Genomic DNA, 24,356 nt, shown 5'->3' with positions numbered 1-24,356 from the left:
TTGTGGTCACAACCTCTACCGAGTTTTCTCCTATTTTTACTGATAACATCCATTTGGGCAAGACGGTCAAGGTTTGTTTTAATTATGTTCACCAGGGTTTCCCCTATATGCCACTGTAGCATCTAAAAAGGCAAAGGCCAACGAGTATATGTATTATGTTGAGTGTTGAGTGCTGGCATCTGGCAACTTTTTAGCCAGGAGGCAGAGGGCACCTGGTCCCCTGACTCCCAACCTTGGCCACATGGAGGTGTGCCAGGGACCACTTTCAAGCTGAGACTTTTACTGGGCTATCAGGCAAGCCTGGGAGCCCCAAGGTATTGAAGGAAAGGAAAAGGAATTTAGAGGGAGAAGTATGAGAGTAGAAAGGAAGGAAAGTAGACAGAAAGCAAAGGGATGAAAGAAGGCTACCCCAGAAACAGAAGAATAGGACTTAGAGTAAAAAATTAGTTAGTTAGTTAGTTATTTGGTTTTTAGGAGCATTAGCAACTAAGGCCATATTGCTCCGGGATATGTGGTGGTCATTCCCTGACCTTTCCACATCCTCCGTATTTGGTGGTGACGGACTCGAACCCCGGTCTAATCAAGAAGCCTGTGCTATGCAATGCTGCTCCTTCCCACCTGGCTACGGAGGCGCCTCTAGAGTAAAAAAGAATGGGGATGAGAGAGGAGGTATCCCCATGAAAAAGAATTAAGAACAAAAGAGCAAAGAATGGAAAAGGTGTCTAGTTGGAGAAGTGGGGAATAGGTAAGGGAGGAAAAGTAATAGAAAAGAAGGGAGGAAGGAGAGACTTCCCCTGAAATCAAAGAGAAAAGTATATAATAGGAATTAAAGGGAAAGTACTAGTGAACATAAAAATTTAAAAACTAAATTTTCAATTTTAACATTTATTTACAATGATTTCAGGATATAATTGCAATATTTTGCAACCCAAACAATTCAGTGTTTTTTAGCTAAGACTGCAGTTCTGGCAGCCAAGGATGAACTTGTTCAGTTCCACCCAGGAGAAATGCAAGAAAAATTACCTGACAGAACCCCAGCCAAGTGTCCTTCTTGGGCAACCCAGTGATAATAATTTTAACTTTTAGTAAACCTATTTACAAAAAATTGTTCATTACTTATCATTCAAACCAGAATGATAAGTAATGTTACAAACTTCCACAATTTGTTTTAAAATAAATATCTCATCACACAGTCATCATCACCCCATCAGGGGTAAAGGAAAGGATTTTTGCTTCCGTAAAGGTGAGTACAGTGGTCTCCGACAGTTTTTAAATTCTGTACAGTGGGATAAACTGACGATGTTACCAACAGTAAATTCTAAGTGGGAAGCATTCAAGGAATTAATCGTGGAAGCTACTAAAAGTTTCATATCTATTAAGAAATATTGTTCTTCTCGTAATAGAGAAGAAAAATGCATGGGATGCATATAAATTATCAAGTGACTCAGAAGCCTATGGCAGATATAAGCTAGTCTGTAATCAGGTGACAAAGGAGGTTAGGCAAGCGAAGGCAGATTACGAGAAATCCTTGGCAAAAGATGCTAAGAAAAACAGCAAGGATTTCTTTACTTATATAAACTCTAAAAGGAAGGGGATGAATCTGATTGGTCCACTTGACATCGATGGTTCGACTGTTGATGATCCTGCTCAGATAGCAAACAAACTGAATGAGTATTTTGCATCTACATTCACACATGAGGAATTATTAAAATTTGAAAATGGCAGAAGGTAATCAAATTGTAGCAGGATACTTAATGATTTTGTAATAACTGTAAGCAAAGTGGAGGAGAAATTGTTGAAGTTAAACATAAGAAAAGCACCTGGGGTGGATGGGATCTATCCAGTTATATTAAAGGAGGCAGCAAAGCAACTAAGCAAACCCTTAGCCATAATTATGAGAGCGTACTTGGACTCAGGGGAGGTTCCCACGGACTGGAGATGTGCAAATGTACCCCCAATTCACAAAGGGGAATCGAAGGGTGACACGAGCAATTACAGACCAGTTAGTTTAACTTCTGTTCCGGGTAAAATAATGGAGTCACTGGTTAAAGATGCATTGCAGGATCATCTAGACAAGACTGCAGCAATAATTCAGACACAGCATGGGTTTGTTAAGGGAAAGTCTTGTCTGACAAATTTGATAGTATATTATGATGTGGTTACAAAGGAACTGGATGGAAAAAATAATTTTGATATCATATATTTGGATTTCAGGAAAGCTTTTGACACTGTTGCGCATGGAAGACTATTGTACAAATTGGAGTAGAATGGTATTAAGGGTAAGTTGCTACAATGGATAAAAGGATGGTTAAGTGGGAGAAGACAGAGGGTGGTAATCAATGGATGCTGCTCTTCTTGGACTAATGTTATTAGTGGAGTCCCACAGGGTTCGGTGTTAGGTCCACTGTTGTTTTGTATATTTATCAATGATATTGATGAAGGTATATCAGGCTTAATGTTGAAGTTTGCAGATGATACAAAGGTTTGCAGGGTTGTTAATGACAGTAATGGCAGTGTGCTACTGCAACAGGATCTAGATAATTTGGGCAGATGGGCTAAGAAGTGGCAACTGAAGTTTAACCTTGACAAATGCAAAGTACTGCATATGGGTAGAAGTAACCCCAGAGAAACGTACCAACTATGTGGTTACTACACTTAAGGCGGTAGAAAATGAAAAAGACCTGGGAGTAATTGTGCAGTCAGATATGAAGTTTTCTGAGCAATGCAGACAGGCTGCCAGGGCAGGTCATGGGGTTTTGTCAATGATATATAGGAATTTTGCTAGCAGGGAGAAGGAGGTGATTGTCCCTCTGTATAAGGCAATGGTCAGGCCACTCCTTGAGTACTGTGTACAGGTCTGGAGGCCTCATTTTAGGAAGGATGTAGATTTACTTGAGCGTGTACAGAGAAGGGCAACAAGATTGGTGAGGGGAATGAAGGGATCTTCTTACCAAGAGAGGCTTAAGTTCTGCAAATTGCAGTGGCTGGAGACTAGGCACCTGCGTGGTGATCTGATAGAGGTATATAAGGCCTTGAATGGGTTGAGCACGCTGAATTCTGATGGGATCCTTCCACTTGTTCAGATTACGAACCTAAGTGGGCATAAATTCAAATTAAGAAAAGACAGATGTAGATTAGATGTGTGGAAATTTGCCTTTAGCCAGCGTGTGGTTAATTGCTGGAACAAACTTCCATCTGTCGTTGTGGAAGTTGATAGGTTGAATAAATTTAAGGAGGAACTGGACAGGCATTTGGAGGGAATGGTGTGATTTTTTTTTTTTTTTGGCTGATGCTGCATAAGCTCATACACTTGATTTCTTGCATCAAATGCCACTGCAACTACTACTACTACTTCAACCTTAATAAGTGAACATGTTAAAGCAGAGTTATATTTGTCCCCAACCTAGGACATCCAATTTTACAGTTTAGCTCTAACTTAGTTAAGAACTCTCTTGTTTAAGTTTCCATCAAAAACCGTGAAAACAGGTTGAAAACAACAGTATCATCGTGCGTGAAGTAATCTGGAAGAATGGACAAGATGGTGGGTGACCTTAAAGAATTTTTTTTTCCCATAATGGAAAACTTACTATTGTGATGAAAAGAATTGTTTCACTAACTGACCATTTTTACTTAGCCAGACAGTAGAGTAATGTGAACAATATTGTCTAACATCTCAACACAAAGTGAGCAACAATATAAATGAACAAAAGAAGCAGTGCACACAAGATTAAAGACACTATTTAAGAAGGTATAAAGAGCAACTACCACTAATTCCAGTATTCATTGAATATTAATACATGCAATGAATATTTTTCTGCAGGGCCTGTCAGTCTATGTAACATCACTGCCAGGTTAAGAATGTTTGTGTTTACAAATTTATGTCTGCATCAGTTTATTTAACCCTTAACTAGTATTAAATTTCCCACTTGTGCTGGTTTTTGCTTTCTTCATTGTCATGAATGTTTCAGTACCTTTCATCTATCTGTTCAACATTAGCCTTGAACAACTAGTTGTAAGGATACTTTCTTCATTTTTTGTATAATTAATTTTTAGTATGGTGTAGTCCGATAGATTGCACTATACCATTTACATAATATTTTAAGTATACTTATGTATAAGTATATATTTAATAATAATTAATGTGTAATTAATTTTTTAATTTGCAAATAAGTTTTTCTTATTACATACCTTTCTGTTTTCTTAATTTTTTTTGTAGATTGGTAATATATACTCTTAAGTTTTGATAAAATTTCAAAATGCTTAATTTTTTCATGTTTTATTTAAGCACTTCTGTAAAAAGAAAAATAATTGAAAGTTTTCTAGAAAAATTATTCATTGTCATTTTACATAGTTGAAAATATATTCCCATTGTTCTAAATGGGAATGTAATGGCATTGTTATTCAGTAATTAAAAAAAATACATGCCGAGTTGTTTTCCTCCAAGGTCATTGGTACCACAAAGGATTTGTTTTCCTTGGTATTTTTTCATTTTAAAAACCATTTATTTTAGTTGTCTTATGACATGGGGTTGGCAACCTTTTTTGAATGAAGAGCCATTTTTGAGCTAATTTAAAAAAAAAGATAATCCGAAGAGCATGCACCTCAGCTCAAGCTGAGGGGGTAGTTTTTTAAGAAATGGAATAGTGGGTAGGTGTTTTTTTAAAAAAAAATATATTTTGAAATATTATTTATTAATAATTTATTAACACAAATTGGAGAGGTATGGCATTAAGAGTAAGTTGTTACATTGGATAAAGGGATGGTTGAGTGGGAGATGACAGAGAGTGGTAGATAATGGACACTGCTCTTCATGGAAAAATGTTATTAGTGGAGTTCCCCAGGGTTTGGTGCTGGGCCCATTGTTGTTTTGTTGATATACCTTCATTAATATCATTCATCAATGATATTAATGAAGGTATATCAGGATTAATGTCCAAGTTTGTGGATGATACAAAAGTTGGCAGGGATGTTAACGACAGTAAAGACAGTATGCTACTCCAAGTGGATCTAGACAAGATGGGCAAATGGGCTGAGAAGTGGCAACTGAAGTTTAACATTGACAAAATCAAAGTACTGCATATGGGTAGCAATAACTCAAGAGAAATGTACCAACTGTGTGGTACTACACTCAGGGAAGTGGAAAGTGAAAAAGACCTGGGGTTAATTGTGCAGTCAAATATGAAGTTTGTTGAGCAGTGCAGACAGGCTTCCAGGGCAGGTCATGGAGTCTTGTTGATGATATATATATATATATATATATATATATATAAAGAATTTTTATTAGTATAAAATATAGTAAGTAGATATTTATGCTTAAAATTAGACTAATGAAAATACGGTGTACCCTGGGAGGATATACGTGTTGACCGAAAGGGGGGAAGGAAAGAAAGGAATCTAAATTAAAATAAATATAACAATAGAAAAATAAACCAAATGGAATTTTGAAGAGACGACCTAGGGGGACGCATATACCAATAGCTTTGCCATTCTATTCTATAAAATTATATATATATATATATATATAGGAATTTTTCTAGCAGGGAGAGGGAGGTGATTACCCCATTGTACAAGGCAATGGTCAAGCCACACTTAGAGTACTGTGTACAGGTCCGGAGGTCTCATTTTAGGAAGGATGTAGAGTTGCTAGAATGAATACAAAGAAGGGCAACAAGATTGGTGAGGGGAACAAAGGGGGAGTTTTAACAAGAAAGACTTAAGTTCTGCAAATTGCAGCACACCTAGAGTAGGCACTTGCAAGGCTATCTCATTGAGGTGTATAAGGCCTTGAATGGGTTGAGCAAGCTGAATGTTGATGGGATTCTTGCTCAGATTATGAACCTGAGGGAGCATAGATTCAAATTGAGGAAAGACAGTTGTAGAATAGATGTGTGGAAATTTGCCTTTAGCCAGCGGGTAGTTAATTGGTGGAACAGGCTTCCATCTTTTCTTGTTGAAGTTGATAGCCTAAATAAATTTAAGGCTGTGCTGGAGGGGTGAAATGGGAAGTTTTTTTTTTTTTGTTTTTTTTGGGTTGATGCTGCATAAGCTAGCTTTCTTGCATTGTATGCCTCTGCTAATGCTAAAATACCGTTCAGGGTTCAGGCCTAAATGGATGTCGAATGAATTAATGAGGCTTGTGGCAGAGAAGAAAAATGCATGGGACGTATATAAATTATCAGGCAACACAAAAGCCTATGGCAGATATAAGCTAGTCTGTAATCAATTCACAAAGGAGGTTAGGCAGGCAAAGGCAGATTACGAGAAATCTTTGCAAAGGATGCAAAGAAAAAGAGCAAAGAGTTCTTTACTTATGTAAACTGTAGAAGGAAGAGGATGAATCAGATTAGTTCACTTAACATAGATGGTTCAACTGTTGATGATCCTGCTCAAGTAGATAAACTGAATGAATATTTTGTATCTACATTCACACATGAAGAGTTATTCAAGGAGGGGAATACCAGAAGTTAATCTAACTCTAACAGGGAGCTAAGTGATTTTGTAATAACAGAGAGCAAAGTGGAACAGAAATTGTTGAAGTTAAACATAAAAAAGGCAAATGAGGTGGATGGGATCTATCCAGTTATAATGAAGGAGGCAGCAAGGGAAGTAAGGAAACCCTTAGCCATAATTATAAGAGTCAGTGGAGGTCCCCATGGACTGGAGATGTGCAAATGTATCCCCAATTCACAAAGGGGGTTCAAAGGGTGACACAAATAATTATAGACCTGTTAGTTTGACTTCTGTTGCAGGGAAAATAATAGTCACTGGTTAAAGAAGCATTGCAGGGTCATTTAGACAAGACTGCAACAATAATTTAGACACAGCATGGATCTGTCAAAGGGAAGTCTTGTCTGACCAATTTGATTGGATACTGTGATGTAGTCACAAAGGAACTGGATGTAAAAAATAATTTTGATATCAACTTGGATTTCAGGAAAACTTTTGATACTGTTGCACATGGAAGACTGCTGTACAAATTGGAGCAGTATGGCATTAAGGTCAAGTTAGCAATGGATAAAGGTATGGTTGAGTGGGAGACAGCAGAGAGTGGTAATAAATGGCCACTGCTCCATGTAGACTAATGTTATTAGCGGAGTTCCCAAGGTTCAGTGCTGGGCTCGTTGTTTTGTGTGTTTATCAATGATATCGATGAAGGTATATCGGGCTTAATATCCAAGTTTTCAGATGATACAAAGGTTGGCAGGGTTGTTAATAACAGTAAAGACAGTAAGCTACTGCAACAGGATCTAGAAAAGTTAGGCAGATGTGCTGAGAAGGGGCAACTGAAGTTTAACATTGACAAATGCAAAGTACTCCATATGGGTAGCAGTAACACAAGTGAAATGTACCAACTGTTTGGTACTACACTAAGGGAGATGGAGAATGACAAAGACCTGGGGGTAATTGTGCAGTCAAATATGAAGTTCTTTGAGCAGAGCAGATGGGCTGCCAGAGTTAGTCATGGAGTTTTGTCAATGATATATAAGAATTTTGCTAGCAGGGATAAGGAGGTGATTATCCCCTTGTATAAGGCAATGGTCAGGCCACACCTTGAATACTGCGTACTGGTCTGGAAGCCTCATTTTAGGAAGGATGTTGAGTTTCTAGAGCTAGTACAGAGAAGGGCAACAAGACTGGTGAGATGAAGAAAGGTTTATGTTCTGCAAGTTGCAGCATACTGGACATTAGTACTTGCAAGGTGATCTGATAGAGGTGTATAAAGCCTTGAATGGTTTGACAAGCTCAATGCTGACGGGATAATTCCGCTTGCTCAGATTAAGAACCTGAGGGCGGCATAGATTCAAATTGAGGAACGACAGTTATAGAATAGATGGGTGGGAGTTTGCCTTTAGCCAGCGGGTAGTTGTTTGCTGAAACAGAATTCCATCTGTTGTTGTGGAAGTTGATAGCTTAAATAAATTTAAGGCTGAACTAGACAAACATTTGGAGTGACTGGATGGACAAAATCGGAAGGTTTTTTTTTTTTTTTTTTTGGCTGATGCTGTATAAGCTTGCTTTTTTGCATCATATGCCTCAACTAATGCTAATGCTCAAACAATATAACAAACATCCAATTAGGTACAAATTAATGTGACTTTTGCTTCTGAACTCCTTGAGCTTGTCTCTCAACATGTGGCTAGCATGCCGTAATTTTCATCTTTAATCATGCTGAGAGACTCGCATTGTTCAGACAGTTTCTTGATTTATTTTTAATATAGTCCATGTTTGAAAATATTTGCTCACAGAAATACGTTGAGCCAAAAACTGAGAGAAGTGCAAACTCAAATATTTTCAAATTTATATACTTGTCCGGTAAGCTACTCCATGCATTGAACCCAATTTTGTCTTGCTTTTTAACCTCTTCTATCATCTTCCCATTTGTGTAGAATTGCAAGGAAGCCTTCTGCTTTTCCAAATCCCCAATTTCAGTTTTAGGGAATTTTAGTCTTGCACTCCACATGTCCTTGATTTTTAAGTCCTCTAACTCCATTTCAAATTCTGCTTCATGTGGACTAAAAGTTAGAGCCACAGTTACATGTTCAAAGAGCCACAGGTTGCTGACCCATGTCTTATGGAAATCTTTTTAATATATTTTTTTTTATATATTCTTCAATTTTTTTTGTTTCATTTCAAATAAATCAGTTTCTAGTATGTATTTTACTTTTTTTTTTTTTTTTTTCATAGTTTTATGTTCCATTCTGCATTATTTTATAATTATGCAGTTTTAATCATTTTTCATGTTATGGCCCAATTACAATTGTTAGAAATTACAGTAGTCCTTACTTTGTTCTGAATAATGCATAAATCTTTCCTAACAGATTCTTGGAAATTTTGAAATGAAGTCTCTTCTAAGTAATTAGTCTTTACAATTGAAAAATTTCAGTACATCTTAATTAGTTTTTTCTTAATTGTTTTTTGTGAATTGTAAAATTTGCAAATAGGCCAGTGTGCTGATGTACTGAGATGGCTGATGAATCCCCCTCTAACAGAACATTTATTTATCTTATAATGCTATCTTCAGTGTATGCATTAAAAGCTCAAAGAAGATTCTTCTTTTGAGATTACACATCCTCTCATTATTTTTTCTGTTTACAAATTTTTGAAATATAAATTTTGTGACAACAGTTTAATTTTCACAAAACATGGGATGAAAAAAAAAAAAGAAATGTGATTAATTTCTCTTTTAATTTTTTGTAGTTTATATTTTAAGATTGTTATTATTAAGTGGATATGTATATTAGGCAGTGGCACACTTGAAAATAAATTTAAGTGTATTAAGACTAGAGTAATTCTTAAAGGCTTCTCATTCAGGACTGCAGTTAACTGATATCAGGAAGAGAGGGGGGTCATTGGCTAAATTCTCGATTTTTCAGCCCATAAAACTTGCAAATCATTCTGTGATGTTTGATAAGCCATATGAATAAGCATACATGATCAGAGTAGTCAGTGTTCCAAAAAATCTGCATTCAGAGTAAATCCAAGCCTTGTGAGTAAAGTTGTCGAGTAGGGTTATTGTAAACATTGATGTTTGAGAAAAATTGTTTAAATACTTGTAATAATGCAAATGAACTATGTTAACCATTTTGTTAACCTCCTCCTTTCTTCGGGGTACACCTGTGACGTCTATCCTGCTTTACTTTAGGCAATCAGTTAGCACAATAACCTGAGCCCTCGGAAATCAGGGGTTTTAGGGGCCCCAGATTTCTGCGACAACAGATTGTGTTGTATTTATAATGGAAAGATCGCTTAGCATCTTTCCATCCCACAAAATTCATTTTCTTAGTTTGTTTACCCTAGTGTGGTTTAAGATGTTTACAGAGTGAATGCAACATGCAAATAACACTTAACAACATTTATTATAAACAACAAGGTCATGTACACAATCTGCTTTTGCACAATAATAGAACAACGAGTAAAGTGTGCATCAATTCTAAGTGCAACGATATGCTAACAATATGATATGGTTAGAGTTACGAAATTCAATGGTCTCGTGATTTCATGCCATTGTACATTTCATCTTTCTAAACAAATCTTATTCCTTACTTCTAACATCCTATCAACAATACTAGAATGTAAACTATGGTACACGTTATTGACTTAATTCTAGTTGCCACATGTAAAGAGAATAAGAAAGGAAGCATTGAGTTTAAAATATATTTGGCTGTTTCACACATGTTCATTTATATGTAAGGATAGTTTGCTTACCAGGTTAAGTTGGTTTGTCCTGGAGTCTGTTACACGGCTTCCTCCTATAGTGGAGTGGACTGTGGTCTCCTCTGGCCATCACAATTCTATCTCTTCGGCCAGACCGGATGGTGTGGGCAGCTACAGGCAGTGACGGCGACCAGCATAGTTGACCGCAGGGATCCACTGTACAGTGGTGAACCTACTGCAACTAAGGTGAAGATCTTTCAGCATCCATAGGAACGATAACGACCAAAACTAGCAGGGCCTCTGGCAGTGACGATGGAGACACCCTTTGGTCTCATTTTGGCCGCTTTTATATTTTGCGCTCTCCTTTGTCTTCAAGAGCAAAACTTTCTCATTGGCCACTGTAAGTCACGAGTTTCCTGTCCAAGATGGTCCAGGGATGACTCGTGCCCCTACATGGGTCCCCTTGTCTCTGGGTGTGTTACTTGGCGTCGGGGATATTAATAAAATGCCCACCTACTCTTTTCTCACGCTGGCTTCCCTTCTTGCCAACCTCCCATGATTTCCATTCTGTTACCCCGGCCATAAAATCCCTTATGTATCGTGAGGAGCTAGGCTCCTGCATTCCTTTCCCTTTACACATTAATTAATTCATTTCTAGATCTTGTAGGGACTAGGGAGACTTTCCTTAGTCCTTATTAGATATGGAGAGAAAATTCGTATAACCTAATTAGAGAGAGAGGGAGAGGGAGAGAGAGAGAGAGAGGTTTCACATTCCCTGGGATACAAACTTTGTCTAGCTACAATGGGAATGTTCTCTCTGTTCTTTCAGCTGACAATAGACACCCACAGTTACACAACTCAGGCTTGATATTGCTCCATTACAATATTGATAACTGAGTATTAGTATGGATAGGTTATAATTCCAGAGAAAGTAAAAACTCTCGAGCTAACAACTATATATATATATATATTAAATGCAAGGATCTGAATGGGTGCCAGAATGCCATTATGGTTCATCATATGCATTGGTAATGTCATGTATATACATTAGCTGCTTCTATTCTGTTATTCTGAAAAGTGTTCTGTTTCATAAAATTTCCCATTTTGAGCTTTGATTAAATGACCTGTATAGAACTAAATAGAAGTACTTCGAATTATGCAATGGGTAATTAAGTACATACTAGCCAGTGTTGATATTGAAATTCTGACTATAATCCCTAAATTATTTCAGCCCTAAATTTCATGATTGTAGTTTACACTTTTGAATGATATTTATTCTGTTATATTCTGTATCATTCTTGTAGGGACGTTTATGTAGTGCAGCAAAGAAAGCACTAGAAAAAATTCCCCTGAAAACGATAAGAAGTGGCGACAAGGTAAGAACATATTTTTATTTATAATTCATTAATTTTAATCTGGCTGTAACTTCATTGGGCTGTTGATGGCAGTATAAAAATATTTCTCACATGGAAAGAATTGAAAAATCATGCTCAGACTTTTAGAACTTCCTTTCAAAATTATCCTTAGAGTTGGTCATAAAATAACACATAATTGATCACAGTGTGTTTGTGCATTTGTGTATACTATTGAAGTTAATTTTTGTTTTTCGTAATTGGTTTCGAAATGGTTTTGAGAAACTAGAGTTTCTTGGTGAAAACCTTACAACCTATGCTGGGCATTAGCTAAGTCAGTAGCAGATGAAAGGCCTTTGAAAAATTTCTCCATTAACTGACTTCTCTATAGTGTATTTGGTGAATGATGAGTATGATGTTAACATTTTTTATATTATCAGAGTTAATTGCTTACAGCTTGTGCTTAATATTACCTCAGTTGAAAAGCATATTTGCAGGGAAGAGAAATTGTTTGAAATTTCTTTTTCTGTTTTAAAGCAAAATATTTATTATTTTGGAAGCAGACCAACATTTTGGAACTGATATAGGTTAAATGGTTAGGATGGTATAAATATGCTAGGCAGAAAAAAATCCTGATGTAGGGAGCAAGGATATAGTGAAGTAAAGATACATAATTATGAGAGCTTCCTTGGACTCAGGGGAGGTACCCATAGACTGGAGATGTGCAAATGTGACCCCAATTCACAAAGGAGGATCAAAGGCTGACACAAGTAATTATGGACCTGTGAGTTTAACTTCTGTTCCAGGAAAATTAATGGAGGCACTGATTAAAGAAGCACTGCAGGATCATCTAGACAAGACTTCAGTTATAGCTCAGACACAGCATGGTTTTGTTAAGGGAAAGTCTTGCCTGACCAATTTGATTGGATACTATGATGCAGTCACAAAAGAGCTGGATGCAGGGAATAACTTTGATGTTATATATTCAGATCTTAGAAAGGCTTTTGATACTGTTGCACATGGAAGACTGCTGCACAAATTGGAGCAGTGTGGCATTGGAGGAAAATTGCTGTTATGGATAAAGGGATGGTTGAGGGGGAGAAGACAGAGTGGTAATAAATGGACACTGCTCATCGTGGACTAATGTTATTAGTGGAGTCCCTCAGGGTTCAGTGTTGGGTCCATTATTATTTTCTGTATTTATAAATGATATTGATGATGGTATATCAAGCTTAATGTCCAAGTTTGCAGACAATACAAAGGTTTGCAGTGTTGTTAAGGACACTACTGATGCTATGCTGCTGCAACAGGATCTGGAAATGTGGAAAGGTTGAGTAGATGGGCTGAGAGGTGGCAAATGAAGTTTAACATTGACAAATGTAAAGTACTACATATGGGAAACAGCAACCCCAGAGCAATGTATCAACTCTGTGGCTACACTGACAGTGGTAGAGAATGAAAAGGACCTGGGGGTAATTGTGCAGGCAGATATGAAGTTCTCTGAGCAGTGCAGACGGGCTGCAAGAGTAGCTCACGGTGTCTTGTCAATGATATACAGGAATTTTTCTAGCAGGGATAAGGAGGTGATTATTCTCTTGTATAAGGCAATGGTCAGGCCACACCTTGAGTACTGTATACAGGTCTGGAGGCCTCATTTCAAGAAGGATGTAGAGCTGATGGAACAAGTACAGAGAAGGGCAAAAGATTAGTGAATGGAACAAAGGGTTGCTCTTACGAAGAAATGCTTAAGTTTTGCAAATTACAGTGTGTGGAAACTAGGCACCGGCGAGGTGATCTGATAGAGGTGTATAAAGCCTTGAATGGTTTGAGCATGCTCAATGCCGATAGAATTTTTGCTCAGAATAATCACCTGAAAGGGCATAAATTCAGATTGAGGAAAGATAGATGTGCGGAAATTTGCCTTTAGCCGGCGGGTAGTTGGTTAGTGAAACAGACTTCCATCCCTTCCCCCCCCTTGTTGGGGAAGTTGATAGCCCAAATAAATTTAAGGCTCAGCTGGACAGGTATTTCGAATGAATGGAGGGGTGAAATGGAAGTGTTTTTTTTTTTTTTTTTTTTGGCTGATGCTTCATAAGCTTGCTTTCTTGCATCATATGCCTCTACTAATGGTAATGCTAAAGAATTGGAGTAATGCTGATTATAATAATAGAGATGAATGGAAAGAAGTGTATTAAAAAACAGTAATTCTGAAATGTAGAAAACCTGCCATCAAGATTTTACAGAAAAAAAAAAAAAAAATTGATTGTTCTTGATGTTGATGTGCAAATAAATTATTGAATTTTGTACAGTTTCATTGCATTTCTTGTTGAAGTATTGACTCAGGTAATTGAAGAAAAGTGTCATTGAACTTTTTGTGAAATAGTTAATACACCTGAGTCTGATTATTTTATATTAATTCCAATCAGTACTCATCAGTATTCTAATAATACACATGATGTTTCCATTAGATATAGTGTTAATTTTTGCAAATGCAATCTTTACATTTAGCTAATACTTGGTCTTTCATCCAGGAAACTGAGGGAGATTTGGAGTGCTGTGCTGTATGCATTGAGCCATTTAAAGTAGGAGAGGTGGTTAGACATCTGCCATGCAAGTAAGTAATCAGCAATATCTGTTCTGTAAAAGTTATTGTGACTACTTCATTGTTCTAAAAAATTCTGTCACAAATTCTGTCTAAAGAGAATTTACTAAATATTTAATTTTGACTGTTACTAGCAAAATGAAGTTCTTTAACTAATAATGACAAAAATGACATGTTAATTACGACTTCACTGTTTTAATCTAGACAGTATATGGCCACATTTTTTGGTGCCATGCATTTTTCTTGGTAGTGTACAAATTAGTCTTAGAGCAGAGACTCGATTATATGAGATGTGGACTGAGGGAACCCTGGAAATCAAAAACTTGGATAACACGGAAGGTTTGGTAAATTACTATTAAATAAGCTGGATTTGAATACATTAACATGATGATGTACAGGTAGTTCCTGACTTTACGAGTTAATTTGTTCCTAGTACACGCTCGTAAAGCGAAAACTAGTAAAGCGGGAATTTATTTCCCATAGACATAATGTTAAAAATAGGGGTTATATTGTCAACAATGAAACTAGTTTGCTAATTAGTTTGTTTAAACAATGATTGGTTTATCCAAAGAAATGAAAATGTAGCCTAAAATCAAGCAATTTTTTTATGACGTACAAATGTTAAAGAATGTTTATTCTTCATCATCATCATTGACTAAATGCACACTCATTGATCACTCATTATTGGCTCTGCACTCACTCATTGGTTTGTTGCACAAGGAATCGTCTTCTTCAGAAATGCTTCAAGATGCATTTGTTTCCATGCTTCAAATGCTTCAAGATGCATTTGTTTCCAAGATAATCTTCTCTTTTCTTTATAAATTTCAATAGCATGCATAAGCATTTTTTAACAGCACACAAATTGAAACTAACACTATTTAGGTGGAGTAACAAGTTTTCGAAGCTTAAAAAAAAAAAGGAAAAAAGATTCTGAAAACTTGTTTTTTTATACGATTGGAGATTTCAGTAAAGGGGAAACACATTTCACCATAATAACTTAAAATACCACACAAACCAGCTATCGGTATTTTTGAAAATGCAATAACATGGAGTTTGCTACCTGTTTATAATTGCTTGCAGTAATAGAAAAGCCTAATAAACCGGAAAGTGCAAATTGTTTTTATTGTTTTATGGTCATGACATCCAGAAATGTGCTTTAGAAAAATATCACAAAGCTATTCAAAATTTTTTTTTATAATGGAACATATGATAGCGATGAAAGTGTAGTGCATTTTAATGATTTGAATTGATAACTAATACAATTTACACTATAAAAATGACCTTTTAAAGAGTTATTTTTTATTATTTTTTTTTTTGATTTGGTAGTTGTTGGCGCATCGGCTTCTGTGGCCATATTGCACCTCCCAAGGTTTTTGCAGTACTTTGATCCAAGCCCGAGGCGGGAATCGAACCCGCGACCTTTGGGTTGCCGGGCAGGTACTTTACCCACTCAGCTAGCCCGGTCGGCTTAAAGAGTTATATAGCAAAAATTAACTTCCGAGGTCGTGGAACGAATTAACAAAAAACAATGTGTTATTGGGTTGACATTACGAAATTTTCACAATATAATGGTGTCTCTGGAGCGGATTAATTAATATCGTAAAGCAGGATACATTTATATTGTATAGCTACAAGCGTGGTTTGAAATGCAGTATTTATGAATGTTTAGCATTCATTTTTTGCTATTAATGTTCATATTTTCGATTTTGTTGCTACTTGAAAAAAAAAAACCTCAAAGCACGGGAACTGTCTGTACACTCTATTTTCAGGTTAGACCTACTTATTGAACAAAATGACTTAAAATATACAATAAAACACTTAATTTTATTTACAACTGTTTTATTATAAAAAAAAAAAAAATAGTACATGTATAAAAATTACAAGTCATAGACAAGAAAAATATACACTTAGTCATTAGCACTACACCTTAATATCATATAAAAAAATTCCTTCATGGGTTTCTGTTTCATGGAAGCTCCTCACTTTTTAGCTGTTATATTTTGTAACTGCCTAAGTAATGAAACATTGGCGGGTGTGGTATCCTCCTGCTGTACAATATAATGTAAAGCTGACTCAATAGCATTTAGACCTTCATGTGTGTAATTTTTTTTTTTTAGTTTCTGTGCACTCTTCATTGTCATCTTCACTTTCATATTTTTGTTCGTTAACAAGCTTTACAATCATGTTATCAGTCATTTCCAGCTGTTCATCAGAATTCATCCACTCTTTAATATTCTTTGTAATAAGAGTGTCCAAAACAGGAAGGTCATTGGCTAGTTCTAAAAGGGTTTCCTCACCGCTTTCATCTTCATTTGCCATCTTGTTCTCGTTGGCTTCATTTTGGGAGCATAAAATATTTTTCCACAATTTTATAAGAGTAGATGTTTTAACATCATTCCATTCTTCTGCCAATCAGTAAATAATGTCCTTGATGTTAATTTTTTTAAGATTCTCAACAACACTGGGCCTCCCTGTTTCAAGATTGTTAAGATTGTGAAGCAGATGTTTTAAGAGATGTTGCCTATAGTTGCATTTCAAAGTCTCCAAAACACCTTGGTCTAGGGATTGAAGAAGGGAGTCACATTAGTTGGCAAAAATAGAGCTATGATGTTACCAAAAACTAGTTCACTTTCATCAGGATGGAGCATTGTCTAAAATTAAGTGTTTGTGGGGAAGTTTCTTTTTGTGCTAGGGACAAATTCTTTATGAAACCATGTTTTAAACATCCATGTTTTAAAAATCCATCTGTGCATTTTTTTTTGATTTGTGTAGTTAACAGGCAAACATTTTATATATATTTTTTAAAGCTTGGGGGTCCTTTGACTTTCTAATGAGAGTTAGTTTATGCTTATGCTCCCCTGATGAATTTGAACATTCCAGTACTGTCATTCTCTCCTTGCTTTGCTTATAACCAGGAACTGATTTTACTTTTATAGCTGAAAGTGTTTTGGATGGGAGCATTTTATGATTCAGGCTTGTTTCATCACAATTGTAGATTTGATCCAAATTCAAATTTTCTTCTTGAATAATTTTTGCTAATTTAGCAGTAAATTTGCGATTTCTTCTGTACTAGCCAATAATTTTTCTCCAGCGATGTCATTCAGATTTCTAACTCCAAACCTTTTTTTCCAACGATTCAATACTTGTGGTAAATTGTTCTTCCCCTTCACTGAAATGCTTATGAAATTCTAAGGCCTTAGCCTTTAAAATCATTCCAGAAATCAGGCTTCCTTTGTCTCTCATGTGAACCACAAAAAAAGAGCTTCAGCAGTATGTTCAAATTCTCTTTTTTTATTGTTTTTCTATTCAAATTTTCACTATGACATACAGACGCTCTTTGTTAACACCATTTTTCAATTTCTAAAGCCACTTTTTTATTGTTTCTCCTTGATCCAAGCATTTGATTGCATTCAACTTCATATCTAAAGGCACAACATGTTTCCATTTTCCACTAATACTGCTTACACCAAACCTAATAACATAAATGAAACATGACAAAAAAATTTGAAAATTAGAGAGTAAAATTTTTAAATCTTTAATTAAATATTTAAATCTTTTTATTAAATATTTAATTAAATATTTAAATCTTTTTTATTAAATCTTTAAAATTAGAGAGTAAAAATTCACGAAATCAACAAACCTAAAAGATCAGCACGGCTCAACAGTCAACTGGTGTGAGTTCCTGCTCTGTACTGAACTACGTACTCTTGTCTTTGATAGCAAAGTATATACAACTTTTCCACAATTCACCTCAGATAATGTGGAACCTCGGTTAAATGAGCCTGGTTAATCGAGACTCTACTGTACTTGTATGATATCCACTGAGTCATCACTGAATTATGACCACCTACCTAATACTTTGTAGGTCCTCCTTTTGCCCTCAGTACAGCAGCTATCCGACGTGGCATTGATTTAACAAGATGTCGGAAGCATTCAGGAGGTATGGCCAACCAAGCTGTGTGGTAATGTGTCTAGGAATGCAGGTATGGAAGTGATTGGTGCCTGATATGGCTTTCCATAGTGTCCCACAAGTGCTCTATGGGATTGATATCGGGGGAGTTCGGAGGCCAATCAATATGCTGGAAGTCAGAACTGTGTTCCTCAAACCATTCCTGCGCAACAAGTGCCCGATGGCTCGGTGCATTGTCATCTTGGAAGACAACATCGCCATTTGGAAAAAAGTGTAACATAGCAGGGGGTGTACACAGTCAGTAAGCAGTTAACGATAGCGGAGATCATGTTGTTGATGCCAAATCTGTATACGACCATCCACGGTGTGAAGTAAATAACATGACTCATCCAACCAGCACACCTTCTTCCAGTCTTCTAACGTCCAACTTGCATCCTCTTTGCACTAGGTGAGTCTTTTATGCCGATGAACCTTGTTTAGGAGAGGATGCCGTAGGGGTCATCTGCTGGTATAGCCCATACATGGGAGCATGCAACGATGGTCATGCCAGATATTGTTCCGGGTTGGCTCATGTTGTATTGGGTAGTCAACCCTTCAACAGTGCAGTGCTGTGCCTGTTCACCTGTACGAGTCGTGAGACCTGGCACTCACTTCTAACATCAACCTTTCATTGACCTTTGCAGTTTTTCCGTCGGGTCATTGTTTGACTGTTTTGATGCCAGTCCTGGTACACTTTAACAATGGCAGCTCTCGAACACACCACCAGTTCAGCCGTTTGGGAAATCAAGATACTAGCTCATCGAGCTCCCACAATCTGTCTTTTATCAAAGTCTGATAAACCCTTCCTTTTACCCATCACGCTTGGAATTTTACTACTTACTGAACCACCGATACCTTATCTATGCTATGTAGGTTGACTTACTGCACACTCTCGTACCTCACTTGGTCAATGGGTCGCATTCAGTTTTCATAGGGGTGGTCATAATTCAGTGATCACTCAGTGTATATACACCAGTGTATGTCTGTGTCATGCAAAGACATCTGTTTGTTGATAGCTAGAGAAGGAAATTCAAAACCAGTACATTTGACAACGAGTAAGAATTGGTCAGCTGAAATTTTTCACTTCTCATTCTTCAATAAAGAGCTTGATTACCTGAAAAGCAAATGAAAATGCTATCTGCTTTTCATTTTCCTCTGAAAAGCATGTCATTTGCACATTCATTTTATGGAGAACTGGAAATAGTTTTCTGGAAATACTGTCTGTGATATCCTTTTTGTGTTTACTGTTTAAGAGAAATCAAAAAGTATTTTGGTTTCTCCTAAACTTCCTTCCTCGAGTTAGTAATGAGTTGGTTACCTTCGAATTTCTGCAAACTATCAGCCCCAACTAAATGCGGAAGCAACTTGTTCCAGTAATTGACTCAATGGCTAAAAGAAAATTTCATACAGTCTAGTCTAAACCTCATCCCCTGTAATTTGAAATTACAGTCCCTATATCTGGAATTCTTTATAACAGTGAAAATTCCCCCTTCATTCATTCATTCATTCATTCATTAACCCCTCTCAGAGCCTTTTAAACCTCAGTCAAGTCCCCCCTAAGGTGCCTGGTTGCCAAGCTCTGTAGACCACATAATCGGAGTCTTTCCATGTACATTCACTCTTTTGCCAATCTCGCCATGCAAATTGCCCATCTCTGGACTCTTTCAAGAAGCTCAATGTCTTTTTTCAGATGCAGTCTCCATACATGGACACAGTAATACAGCCTTAGAATTGCCTTATACAGTGGAATTACAACCTCCCTATCTTTACAGGATAATGTTCAGTTAAACATTGATTGGAAAACTCATGGGCTTTCCTGGCTGCTTGTTTATACTGCTCAGAAAACTTCATATCTGTCTGTATCACAACTCTCAGATTCCTTTCTTCCTCTTTTGAAGTTGCTATTCCCCAAATGCAAAACCTTGCATTTTGCTGCATTAAAACATACTGCCATAGGCCTAATGACTCTGATGAGTATAATAAGAAACTGTACAGGGAAATAGAGTGGGCCAGTAAATCAGAGAGTCTTATAATGGGAGATTTTAATTTCCCAGATATTGACTGGAATTTGGGGGCTGGTCACTCACACACTAGCAGGGCTTTTGTGGATTTATTGGATGATTGTTTTCTACATCAGCATGTTCGGGAGGCAACTAGAGGGAGTAATACTCTTGATTTGATTATCAGCAGTGATCCTTCATGCATTAAGAATCTGCAGATAAATGAACCACTAGGTGGCAGTGATCACAGTGTGCTGAAGTGGGATTTACTCAAAGAGGTAACTACCATTAGGGGTAAAGGGAAGGGTTATTGCTTCCGTAAAGGCGACTACGATGGACTGAGACAGTATTTAAATTCTATACAGTGGGACCAACTGATGATGTTACCAACAGCAAATTCAAAATGGGAAGCATTCAAAGAACTTATTTTGGAAGCTACTAGGCTTTACATACCAACTAAGAAATATTGTTCAAGATTCAGACCAAAATGGATGTCAGATGAACTAATGAGGCATATGGCAGAGAAGAAAAATGCATGGGATACTTACAAATTAACACATGACACAGAAGCCTATGATAGATACAAGTTGATATGCAACCAAGTTACAAAGGAGGTTAGGCAGGCGAAGGCAGATTACGAGAAATCCTTGGCAAGGGATGCAAAGAAAAACAGCAAAGAGTTCTTTACTTATGTAAACTCTAGAAGGAAGGGGATGAATCAGATTGGTCCACCTGATATTGATGGGTCAACTGTTGATGATCCTGCTCAGGTAGCTAACAAACTAAATGAATATTTTGCATTGACATTCACACATGAGGAGTTATTCAGCGAGGGGAATGCCAGAGGTGTATTCAACTCTAGCAGTAAGCTACAGAATCTTGAAATAACTGGGAGTAAAGTGGAGGAGAAACTGTGGAAGATAAACACAAGAAAGGCACCCGGGGTGGATGGGATCTATCCAGTTATATTAAAGGAGGCAGCAAAGGAAGTAAGCAAACCCTTAGCCATAATTATGAGAGCCTCCTTGGACTCAGGGGAGGTACCCATAGACTGGAAATGTGCAAATGTGACCCCAATTCACAAAGGAGGATCAAAGGCTGACACAAGTAATTATAGACCTGTGAGCTTAACTTCTGTTCCAGGAAAATTAATGGAGGCACTGGTTAAAGAAGCACTGCAGGATCATCTAGAAAAGACTTCAGTTATAGCTTGGACACAGCATGGTTTTGTTAAGGGGAAGGCTTGCCTGACCAATTTGATTGGATACTATGATGCAATCACAAAAGAACTGGATGCAGGGAATAGCTTTGATATTATATACTTGGATCTTAGAAAGGCTTTTGATACTGTTGCACATGGAAGACTGCTACACAAATTGGAGCAGTGTGACATTGGAGGCAAATTGCTGCTATGGATAAAGGGGTGGTTGAGGGGGAGAATACAGAGAGTGGTAATCAATGGACACTGCTCATCGTGGACTAATGTTATTAGTGGAGTCCCTCAGGGTTCAGTGTTGGGTCCATTATTGTTTTCTGTATTTATAAATGATATGATGATCGTATATTAAGTTTAATGTCCAAGTTTGCAGATGATACAAAGGTTGGCAGGGTTGTCAAGGACACTACTGACACTATGCTGCTGCAACAGGATCTGGAAAGGTTGAGGAGATGGGCTGAGAGGTGGCAAATGAAGTTTAACATTGACAAATGTAAAGTACTACACATGGGAAACAGCAACCCCTGAGCAACGTATCAACTCTGTGGTTACTACACTGACAGTGGTAGAGAATGAAAGGGACTTGGGGGTGGTTGTGCAGGCAGATATGAAGTTCTCTGAGTAGTGCAGACGGGCTGCAAGAGTAGCTCATGGAGTATTGTCAATGATATACAGGAATTTTTCCAGCAGGGATAAGGAGATGATTATTCCCTTGTATAAAGCAATGGTCAGGCCACACCTAGAGTACTGTATACAGGTCTGGAGGCCTCATTTCAAGAAGGATGTAGAGCTGCTGGAACGAGTACAGAGAAGGGCAACAAGATTAGTGAATGGAACAAAGGGGTGCTCTTACGAAGAAAGGCTTAAGTTTTGCAAATTACAGTGTCTGGAGACTAGGCACCAGCGAGGTGATCTGATAGAGGTGTATAAAGCCTTGAATGGTTTGAGCATGCTCAATGCTGATGGGATTCTTCCTCTAGCTCAGAATAATCACCTGGGAGGGCATAAATTCAAATTGAGGAAAGACAGATGTAGGGTAGACGTGCGGAAATTTGCCTTTAGCCAGCGGGTGGTTGGTTGGTGGAAGAGACTTCCATCCCTTGTAGTGGAGGTTGATAGCCTAAATAAGTTTAAGGCTCAGCTGGACAGGTATTTTGAACGAACAGAGGGGTGAAGTGGAAGTGGGGTTTTTTTTTTTTTTTTTTTGGCTGCTGATGCGGCATCAAATGCCTCTACTAATGCTAATGCCACTTTTTTGACCATTCCTGAAGCTTGTTCATCCTGAAGAAGTGTTGCTTAGCACTGATCATTAATGATCCTGCAAATATTGAAGTCTTCTTCAAATTTTGACATCATTCCCTTCATCGATGTTGTTTATGAAAATCACACTAGTGGTCGAAGAACTGATCCTTGGGGGGGGGAAACTTCTAACAATGCACCATTCCGAAGAATATCCATTGATTACAACCCTCTGCCTTCTGCCTTGCAGCCTCCCCGCAATCCATCTTAGAATCTTTCCAGTAATCTCAGCATGTTCCAGCTTATACAGGAACATCTCATGAGGGACTGAGCCAAAGGCCTTGCTAAAATTCAAATAAACTATGTCGAAATTGTTTGTATCTGTCATGTTTGTGTAAAAGGAGGTTGTCTCTCATGCCATCTCAAAATTGCATATTCTTAGTTTCTTCATTAAAGTGTTTCATTTCATCATCAAATTGACAAGCATGTGTGACTGGAGGAAAAATTTCTATATAATGAAGGCAATCTACAGCATAAATGGGTCTGGATTATCTGGTGTGAAGGGTGTCTGTCTGACATGAATGTATCCAGAAGTTGTAAAGTACCCACTGCAGTTAAAGACATCAGCACATGGCAAACTGTAGCATGGATAAAGGAAGTCAATGCAAATGATGTAGATGAGTTGCTAATCTCTCAGTGAGCCCCTTATCAATGATGAACTTTGGCATTTAGATTTTCCTGTTGCTCTTGAGAAAACACAAGAGTCTGAGTCTGCTCTCATGACTATGCAGACAGTGCATGAATTCGTTGGAGGATGATTTTGATTTTTCACAAGCAAGTGCCATGAACTGCAGTTGCTATAGGCAAATATTTTGTAATAAGTAAAACAGAAATCAAGCAGTCCAGTGAGTTCACCTTTCAATAATTTTTCACAGACATCTTGGAAACTACCCTAAGCCCTAATGGCTAAAGACATTATGGACTCCTCAGTCGCAAATCAGTATGTTATAACTTAATTGTGTTTTGGCATTTTAGGTTTTTTCTTGTGCTAGACATTTCTAATTTACATATATATAATGTATATACAGTGTTTTGTCATGGTGTTTTTTTTGTTTTTTTTTTGTTTTTTTAAGTCAATAAAATACAATGGTAACATATTGTTACTTTAAATTTTGCACAGGAAATGTCTTCCCCCCCCCCCCCCCAAAAAAAAAAACAGCACCTTCAGGTGAACGTGAATTTTTGCTTAACACAGAGTTGCTAGCAATTACCTGTACTGAACAGGTTGACTTTGAACTTATGAAATTAAGGAATGACTGATCTGCCGGTCCTGACTAGATCTCATTATAACCTGGAATTTATTCAACTCACTCTTTAGTCTGATTAACAATCTTCAAAAAAAAAAAAAAAAAAGGATAAACTATAAGACCAGTTTCTGTTCAGAACAATATTGTTAAAGATAGTAATCCACAGAAATCTTGAAAACTTCCCTTCTGATTAAAGTCATTACAGATTCCTCTAAATCAAATCAGTGTGTACTAACTTAATTCAGTTTTGGAATTAGTTACTTGAAAAATGGAACCAAGTTAATGCTGCTTACACATACAGTGTAAGTGCCTTTAATAAAGTTTCTCATAGTATCCATTAAATGAACTTCATATATAGTATATGGGATCCACTTCTTAAGTGGGTCAATATTCCACCTTTTAAATTGGAATTATATTGTCATTACAGGGAATATATGTTCTAAATTATTTTTTCCCTCTAGCAAAATAGGCACATTATAGCCTTAGCAGCTGATGTGCCATTAAACTTCCAGAGCAAAAACAACAACCCTCTAGCA

The 24,356-nt window shown here is 37.1% G+C and overlaps 1 protein-coding gene across 1 annotated transcript in view; it reads left to right on the top strand.

Moving 5' to 3' along the window:
- The window catches only part of LOC150080782 (RING finger protein 150-like), a 169,505-nt gene that overhangs the window by 132,414 nt on the left and 12,735 nt on the right, over positions 1 to 24,356 (top strand). The window contains exons 3-4 of the mRNA XM_090380966.1: positions 11,460 to 11,531; positions 14,039 to 14,121. Of these exons, the coding sequence (XP_090237092.1) occupies positions 11,460 to 11,531; positions 14,039 to 14,121 (155 nt within the window). The remainder of the gene's footprint in view (positions 1 to 11,459; positions 11,532 to 14,038; positions 14,122 to 24,356) is intronic.

This window comes from Mastigoproctus giganteus, chromosome 9 (genome assembly GCF_048544385.1).
Source record: "Mastigoproctus giganteus isolate SK-2022 chromosome 9, ASM4854438v1, whole genome shotgun sequence".
NCBI classification, from domain to species: Eukaryota; Metazoa; Arthropoda; class Arachnida; order Uropygi; family Thelyphonidae; genus Mastigoproctus; species Mastigoproctus giganteus.
Note: the sequence above shows the minus strand (reverse complement) of the source record. Positions and strands in the feature narration are given on the sequence as shown.